At 38.5% G+C, this 8915-nt stretch overlaps 1 protein-coding gene across 2 annotated transcripts in view; it reads left to right on the top strand.

Annotated features, from left to right (window-relative positions):
• The window catches only part of MSR1 (macrophage scavenger receptor 1), an 82900-nt gene extending 75496 nt beyond the window's left edge, over positions 1 to 7404 (top strand). For both annotated transcript variants that reach the window (XM_047857128.1, XM_047857129.1), the window contains one exon: positions 5511 to 7404. In XM_047857128.1, coding sequence (XP_047713084.1) covers positions 5511 to 5644 — 134 coding nt within the window. In that variant the 3' untranslated portion in view covers positions 5645 to 7404. The remainder of the gene's footprint in view (positions 1 to 5510) is intronic.
• The last annotated feature ends 1511 nt before the right edge of the window (positions 7405 to 8915 follow it).

An 8915-nucleotide genomic window follows, 5' to 3' on the forward strand; every position in this document is an offset into this window, starting at 1 on the left:
TAGCCTAAGTTTACCCATTCTCAATTCTGATTCCCATTCCGTTTCCACCTTTGATTTTTAACCTCACCAAAAAACAAAACAAAAGGCTTTTTTCTTGAAGAAGTTGTTGACTTCTCAACCAGAAGTCTTTTTTTAAAATTTTTATTGTTTATTTATTTTTGAAAGAGAGAGAGATACACAGAATGTGAGTGGGGGAAGGGCAGAGAGAGAGGGAGACACAGAATCTGAAGCAGGTTCCGGGCTCTGAGCTGTCAGCACAGAGACTGACGTGGGGCTTGAACTCACAGACCCGGAGACCATGACCTGAGCTGAAGTCGGACGCTTAACTGACTGAGCCATCCAGGCGCCCCACAACTAGAAGTCTTTAAAGTAATCCAGATTGAAATCACCCTGCCATGACTAGATTTAATTAAAATTCATTCAGACTTTTAACCAACAGCGGTTTTTGCTTCTCCACACACCTATTCGGCAGCTGCTCTGCAATCTCGTCACTATACTACCTCTCATGAAATATGATCACCTTTTTGGTGTTTGTTGTTTCCCAGAAAAGTGGTGAGGGACTGGAGAGCAGATTAAATCTGAATCTTTGAAACAGATATCCCTATCTGTAATTTTTTAAAAAGAGATTATGAGGGAATGGCATCATCGGTTGAGCATATTCCCAGGCATCACAAACCAAACTCATAAAATTTCAGAAGCCGTGGACAACACAGTGATAGCTGTCTGCTTTTGGAAACACAAAATCAGTCAATTTGCTCTCCTTCCAGCCCCCAAATGGTAAAGGGAATTGTAGATGTGTACGTGGTTAGGTAGATAAATAGATAGATGGATGACAAATAGATAGGAGTATAAAATAAACTGAACACCTCAATTTTGCATAGTTTCCCACTAGCCAGAAAGAAAGTTCAGAGACAAACAATAACAATGACAGCAGCAGCACCCAAATTCCTTGTGTAATAGTTATTATGTAAAGAAATAAAAATAAAATTTGTTTTTTAATCTTTGAGGTTTACATCAAGGTAAAATTTTATGAATCTTATGTTATGTTTGAATTAATTTTTAATGCAGAAAACAATTTGGAATGAGATGGAAAGATGCATATTAAACACATGTTTCCCTTAGGCTCAATAGTCTTGAATATATTAATATAAAATTAAAACAAATCTGTGAAAATTATTTTTATAACTCTCTTTGGGCTTCTGTGCCATCAGTGAATTGTACCTAGTCTTAAATGTCATCATGTTCTGTCTCTTGGTGTCATTCTGTTATTTTGATAAACGCAAACATTTTTCCTGAGTCTCAGTTGATGTACCTGGGAAATGGAGATAATCGCCATTATTTTACAGGGTTATTAGAAGACGTAAATTTTATTATTTTTTTATTATTTTTTTCAACGTTTATTTATTTTTGGTACAGAGAGAGACAGAGCATGAACGGGGGAGGGGCAGAGAGAGAGGGAGACACAGAATCGGAAACAGGCTCCAGGCTCCGAGCCATCAGCCCAGAGCCCGACGCGGGGCTCGAACTCACGGACCTCGAGATCGTGACCTGGCTGAAGTCGGACGCTTAACCGACTGCGCCACCCAGGTGCCCCAAGAAGACGTAAATTTTAAACATCAGGTGTAGAAAAAACCTAGGATGTTCACTGTGGCTGAATCTTTTCTACATCGCTAGAGACCAGAGTTACTGAATCGCCCAATATGTCTATCATATCCTTGTCCTTGGTGGGAAAAGCATCGGAATAGGAGGTAGGGGTTCTAGATACAGGTATCAACTCTGCTGCTGATTACGTATGTGATCTCAGTTGCCTCATCTACTCTAAAACATAAGCTGGAAGTCAGTGCAAGAAGGAACGGATTTCGATTCCCTTCACTCAACGGAGGCAGGCAAAACAGATCTGCTGAACGACTGACTCTAACGACGCAGGGGATTGCAGTGAATCATTTTTTAAAGGCACTGGCTCCACGCAGATGCAGGGTGGAAATTAGCTACATGACCTTGGCCCAACTTACTTACTCTCTTCGATTTTCCCTCTCCTCAGCAGTAAAATGGCACTAGAAGAGCACTCAACTTCTTAAGGTTATTTGAGGGCTCAATGAGATAACAGATTAGAAGTACTTGGAACGTTTTCAGCCACATCATTAATTCGTCACAGAGTGGGCTTAAATGTTCAAGATTACTACTACAGCTTTGGCATTCTGACGTTTGTGACTTCCTTTACGGAGGCTTCTCAACATTTGTGTTCACATATCAGCACATGAATGGACTCTTTTCCGTGTTGTGCTACCCCTGCGGGGCTGTCCTGCTGGTGCTCCAGCCACTGGAGGGGAGGGATTCTCATTCTTAATTCTTTTTTCCCCGGATTGTGAAATGTCTGCACTGCTGAGATGGAAATCCAGTGACTGAACCCACAACATGAGGAGTGAACGCATCACAGTGCCCTGGAACAGAGACTCTCATAGAGCCATCCCGTTCTTGGGCTCCCGTTATGACAGACCCATGCTGTGCCCAAAAGTTTTACTTACATTTGTTGATATACTTTATGAATGTCTGTATGTGTAATAGACACAATGTAGAAATGTCGCACTGTTTTGGCTCTCTTCTACGTGGACATGGGCAGAGCTCCACGATTTGTGCAGTTGTGATTATTTGCATATATTTTTGAGTCCCTTTGGGGCTTCCAAAAAATTTAGATAGACTTTATACATTTACAAGGAAGCACACATGTGCAGACACGCCCACACATACGAACACTCACAAACACAAAAAAGATGGGCTATACCTTGTAAGAGCCCCTTGGGAACAAAAATGTATTCCTGGCAAGGTTTCTGATTTTGAGGTCATATTCCCCATTTTCTTTTTTATCTGCCTTAAAATTTTAAGTCAAACAGGCTCAATACTGTTACAAACATTTCAAAATATACTTGAGTTCTCAGGTTACTACTTTTATAATTGATCAGCCCAGGAAAACCTTTCTTTTCTAATAGAAATATTGTTTGGGCCCGAATGATTTAATTACTACTATATGAACTGAACAATGCAGCGTTCCGAATTACCTTGAGAACGTGAACCCAAATATAATTTTGTCTCATGTTTGGATCTTTCTAGTAGAGGCACAAATTATTCAAAGATTAAGAGAATGCCCAATTTATTTTATAGGTGGAAATAAAAATTTCCTAATTCTGAGAGTAAATGAAAACACAAGTCTTCAGAGAAAAATCTCTCCATACACATCCTATTAACTGTTCTTCTAGCTTACAGACTTTCTTCTTTAATCCAACTTCTACATTGCTGGCAGATATACATTTCTAAAATATAGTTCTGATGATATCATTAATTTTTTTTTTTTTTAAGTTTAAGAGAGAAAGAGAGAGTGAGTTGGGGAGGGGCAGAGAGGGGAGAGAAAGAGAATCCCAAGCAGACTCCACACTAAGTGCAGATTCCGGTGCGGGACTCAAACCCACCAACTGTGAGATATGACCCTGAGCCAAAATCAAGAGGCGGTCTCTCAACCCACTGAGCCACCTAGGTGCCCCAATGATGTCACTTCTTTTGGCGACTCACAATATACAATTCAGAGTATTGTAAACGTGGTGCTGGCTTTCTATACAGGCTTCCCCTTGATTGCTCTCCCCTCATTAATGTACTTTGTGTTTTAGATGCCAGGATCCTGGTGACTGTTGTAATACATCAAGCATTACCTTGCGCCCCCACTCTATGGAATAACTTCTTTTATACATGTGGAAAACCTCTCTCCATTTTTTTTTTAAAGTTAGGTCAAATGTTATCCACAAAGTGGTTACAAAATTCCCAATATTTGTAACTTATTCATATGTACACACACCACTATATTATGCACATCACTCAGCATGTATATAAACTTTTATTTATTGAACTCATAGAATATTTGAAAAATCAGCAAGAGTAATGTCATTATGTATGCCATTATAGAGGCCTCTCTGAAAAAAAAAAGTCTTCACTTAATACCGTGTTTTATAAGTCACAAGGTCTGTTTCTAAGCTGAAGTGATTTCTAATTATGTTTTATATAGCTCTTTGACCGAAAGAGAACGTTTCAATATCACATTGATCTGAATTGAAGAAAATGTATTATTGATTATGCTGACGGTATTAAGATATTTATTTACCATCCACCAGACTTGCTAAGGGGTTTCTGGAAATTTAGCTGCTAAATCATCAGTTTCTTGATAGCATGAAATGTCCTTAAAAACACATCAGGAGGTTTGCATTATGTATATGTAACAAAACCCCACATCTTTCATTTAGAAGTCTTTCAAAGGTTCCATTCCTTATGTGTAAAAGAAAGGGGAATTTTTATATGTGACACTCACAGAAAATCTTTAGAGTGTACCAGAAAAACATTTCTAAACATTGTTTTTCAAATGATCTTCTCCTGGCATGCATGGATTCCTTTCAAAAAGCAGTTGTTTCCTTATTCATTGATAGAATAATGTCCTTCTCTTGAAAGTGGCAGTGAAGTCTGTGTATTTAGTTGGTTAAATAATCTTCCAGGGAGCCTACTGCTGATGGCCGTTTACCCTTTCATGTGTCTGGGGAAAAGTTCAAGATAAAGAGAGTATTAGCTCTGTCATTTTGTTGTTGTTTGTCTGTGTTTGCAATTAATAATCCATGGTCTTTTTGCAGGATAGTTTGTAAGCCCTTTGCTGATTGTATTAGACTTAGTTTAATTAAAAATAGATAATATGCTTTTTGATTGCCAATGGAACTGGAGGGTATTATGCTAAGTGAAATTAGTCAGAGAAAGACAAAAATCTTATGACTTCACTCATGAGGACTTTAAGAGACAAAACAGATGAACATAAGGGAAGGGAAACAAAAATAATATAAAAACAGGGAGGGGGGCGAAGCATAAGAGACTCATAAATATGGAGAATAAACAGAGGGTTACTGAGGGGTTGTGGGAGGGGGGATGGGTTCAATGGGTAGGGGCACTAAAGAATCTACTCCTGAAATCATTGTTGCACAATATGCTAACTAATTTGGATGTAAATTAAAAAAAAAATAGGTAATATATTTGGTAAGCCAGGCACACGTAAATAGCATTACACCAGAAGCTAAGAAAAGAACTCCAGTACCTGTTAATGTTTCAGAGAATGCCTCATACAGATGGCCTCAGACCATCAGGTCATTGCACATACCTGTGATTAGCAAAGCTTATTTCCCTTCTTATTTCTAAAAATAAAATGAATCTGTTAAAACCAATCATTCTTTTATCTACAATTTCATAGAGCTGTGGATACCTTTGGTATAGGTCTTATTACGTTGTACTCTTACTAGTTTACACAGTGACAGAATATCAGGTTTTCCGGGGCAGATTAATTTTTGAATCCAAATAGAAAGCACAGCACTTGGATGTAGGTAATAAGCAGCCCCTTTGTCTTAAGTTAGAGGGTCAACTAATGTTTTTGTCCCATTCAGACATAAACCCCAGACCGTGTTTACTGATGCATTTGTATCTGGTTTCTTCAGGTACCGGTCCAATCTGGCTGAATGAAGTGTTTTGTTTTGGGAGAGAATCATCTATCGAAGAATGTAAAATTAGACAGTGGGGTGCGAGAGTCTGTTCACACTCTGAAGATGCTGGAGTCACTTGCGTTTTATAATGTTTCGTTTTCTTCCACATTTATGAAACCACTGTTGCAAAATGATTTTATAAGTTTGCTCCATTAAAATCGGTCCAGTGAATATTTAAGAGATTAGGAATCTTGTCTAAAGAAAAGGAATTGTTTAAAATCACTGGTTAAACATACTGAACACCGTCACACTTCCTATATGTCTATATTTAAACCATTTCAACTTCTTTAGGTTTTTAAATGGAATTTCTAACATAACGACATGCATCAAAAGGAACGGATTAAAGTCTAAGGCTTCTGGATTATAAGTGCCAATGATAATGGAAACACCTTCCAATCATTGACCTCAGCTGATACCTTCACAAGATGACAAGTTTTGTCATTTTTGTCTTCTCTGTAATCTTTTGAGTTGATTTTAATTAAATTACTGTCTTAATAAATGAGAGGATTGGGAAGAGGTTTTTTGTGCCGAGTTCGCAAAATCTCTAACCATATACGTTTGTTGAGGAAAAATTTTACCCGGCCATCAAATTCTCTGAATGTGCAATAACTTGGCTGTTAGATAGCAATGTTCGTGACATGCTTTGGCCATGATGAAAAACTTATCAGGAGATTTATAGGTCAATACAGGTCACTAATATGATGATAAAGAAAAACAACATGATTATTTTATGTGTTCATGTATTGACAGTTTTACTTTTTGTTACTTTGTCTGAACCGTAAATTAGTTAAAAGCAGAGCATCTCAGAAAAGGTACAGACCGCCATCACTATATGTGTGTTGGTAACTGGTGGATCAAACATGTCGTTTTCAACATGGAGCTCAGTTTGTTATGCATTTTAAATTAAGTTGAATAGTTGTTATAATTCTAAGACACTGTGTTTGAAATGTAAATACATGCAATCATTCTATTTTAAATAATAGCATGCACATGTCTTGAGCACAGAAGCAAATTTCAGCCACCCTTCTTTGGAATCTTTCATGAAGTCCCTCAACAATTACAACCAGCAAAAGAGAGGTAAGACAGAGAGATAGAGAGATCTTCAGCCCTAAAGGGTCTGTGACCCTAATTAGTAGTCTATCACCAGGTCTGTCTATGCAGGTCTAGTCTGTCTTAGAGTGTGAAAGGCCACCAGGAACCGAGGGCCTGTACCCTACTAAGTGTACAGCCAGAAAGACCAGTGACTGCTATCGAAGCCAAACCAAATCCAATCGAGCCCTGAGAAGAACATACTCTTTCAAGTTTCCTAAGCCCAACCCAGAGGGACACATGATTAGATAGTGGTACTACTACGGAATGGCTCTCCCATTCCCTCTGTAATGGTGATAAGCAAAAAAGGGCTTATGTATTTTTTCATATCCTGAAGTCTCACTTCACAAATGGTAACCACGTAGTAGATTCCCTACTTCTCACTTGCAAAGGCAAAAATGTTGTCTTGGAAATGGAACTGTTGGAAATGGCCTGTTGAAAATGGCCTTTTACCACGTTATGTCCTTCTCCTTGTTAAACATAGGATGGTTTTCTCCAGTGTAATTGTGACTAAGAGAATGGATTCTCAAGGTAGACAGACTGTCTCTAGAGCCTCGCTCTGCATTCGTCTGGTTATTAATTCCTTGTGCTCAACTGCACCGTGTTTCCCTCAAAAGGCAAACAAGATGGTATGACAAAGAATCCTTGGGGCACATGGGTGGCTCAGTCAGTTAAGCATCCAACTTTGGATGCTTAATTTCGGCTCAGGTCACAATCTCGTGGTTCGTTTGATCGAGCTCCACGTTGGGCTTTGCACTGACAGCATGAGGTCTGCTTGGGATTCTCTGTCTCCCTCTCTCTCTGCACCTTCCCCCTCACTTTGTCTCTTTCTCTCAAAATAAATAAATAAACTTATTTTTAAAAAAAGAATCCTTTGCATATCAGCCTATATGAGATGTATGAGATCAGTGCCTATGGGTGCGTGTGCTGTACTGATGTCGACTGTATGGATACTTATTTTCCATGGAGGTATAGACATTTGTTTCTTGTAAACCAAGAAAGGCCTTTTTGTAATTGAGGTAATCCATTACACTCCATCCAGTCTAGAAATGGGCTTAATTGTGCCAATATATTTGGGAGTTTTACTTTGGAATGCTAAATTGCATTATCTCCTTCAAGAAGCAGTACTTTGTGATTTGGTGAAGGAAGGAAGGGAGGGAGGGAGGAAGGGAGAGAAGAGAGGGAGGGGGGAGGGGAGGGAGGGAGGAAAGAAGGAAGGAAGAAAGGAAGAAAGAAAAAGAAAGAACACCTGACCAGAATCATTGCATCCTATTTGACTAGCCATCTAGCATCAAAATAAGTGCAGTGTGAATTAATTAAAAAAAAAAAAAAAGGAAGAAACAGAAAGAAAGGAAAGGGAGGTAGAAAATAGGAATACCAGTTGATATTTGAGAACCAAATATATTTTACCTCAGTTACCTGAATAAATAATTTCAAATAAAAGCCTCCAGTTTTGCAAAAACTTATGAACTATGATAGTCTGTATTTAAAAGATTTGATTAAGGCATATACCTGTCACAAATCATATAGTAATATTTGTGATTAAGGGGGAATGGAATATTTGAAACCTCAGTAATTTATGTGCGCTGAGGATTGCATTTATACTTCTATCTAAGCCAGTCACTGACAAGAGATACAAACTTAGCATCATTGGATTTGCATAATAAGAATTATTCATGGGGGCGCCTGGGTGGCTCAGTCGGTTGAGCATCTGAGCGTCCGACTTCGGCTCAGGTCATGATCTCACAGTTTGTGAGTTCGTGCCCCACGTCGGGCTCTGTGCTGACAGCTCAGAGCCTGGAGCCTCCTTTGGATTCTGTGTCTCCCTCTCTGTTCCTCCTCTGCTCACACTCTGTCTCTCTCTCTCAAAAATAAATAAAGACTAAAAAAAATTAAAAAAAAAAAAGAATTATTCATTCTCCAGAGTTGGACAAGCTCAAGGTCCATGAAAGCTCAGGGGCCCATGTTAACTAAATGAAATCCCTGTTCTGGCAGAGAGCGGGAAGAAGTGAATGGTTATCAGGTAGACCATTAACAGTGTTTCCAGAGAAAGTACAATTAGGAGATTTTTATGTTGAGATATTTTTTAACACATTGGAATGGAATATAGGAATTTTAGGAATCATTGTTTGGCACTAGATATAGCTTTCTATCAGGCATATAACCACAGCATAGCCTGACATTTTAATTCTATTTTTTCTTTAGTGAATGTTAGGTACCATATTTTTAAGTGGTTTTGTTTAATCGAATCAGTCTTCTTGTCACATCACA

The sequence above is a fragment of the Prionailurus viverrinus genome, chromosome B1 (genome assembly GCF_022837055.1).
Source record: "Prionailurus viverrinus isolate Anna chromosome B1, UM_Priviv_1.0, whole genome shotgun sequence".
NCBI lineage: Eukaryota > Metazoa > Chordata > Mammalia > Carnivora > Felidae > Prionailurus > Prionailurus viverrinus.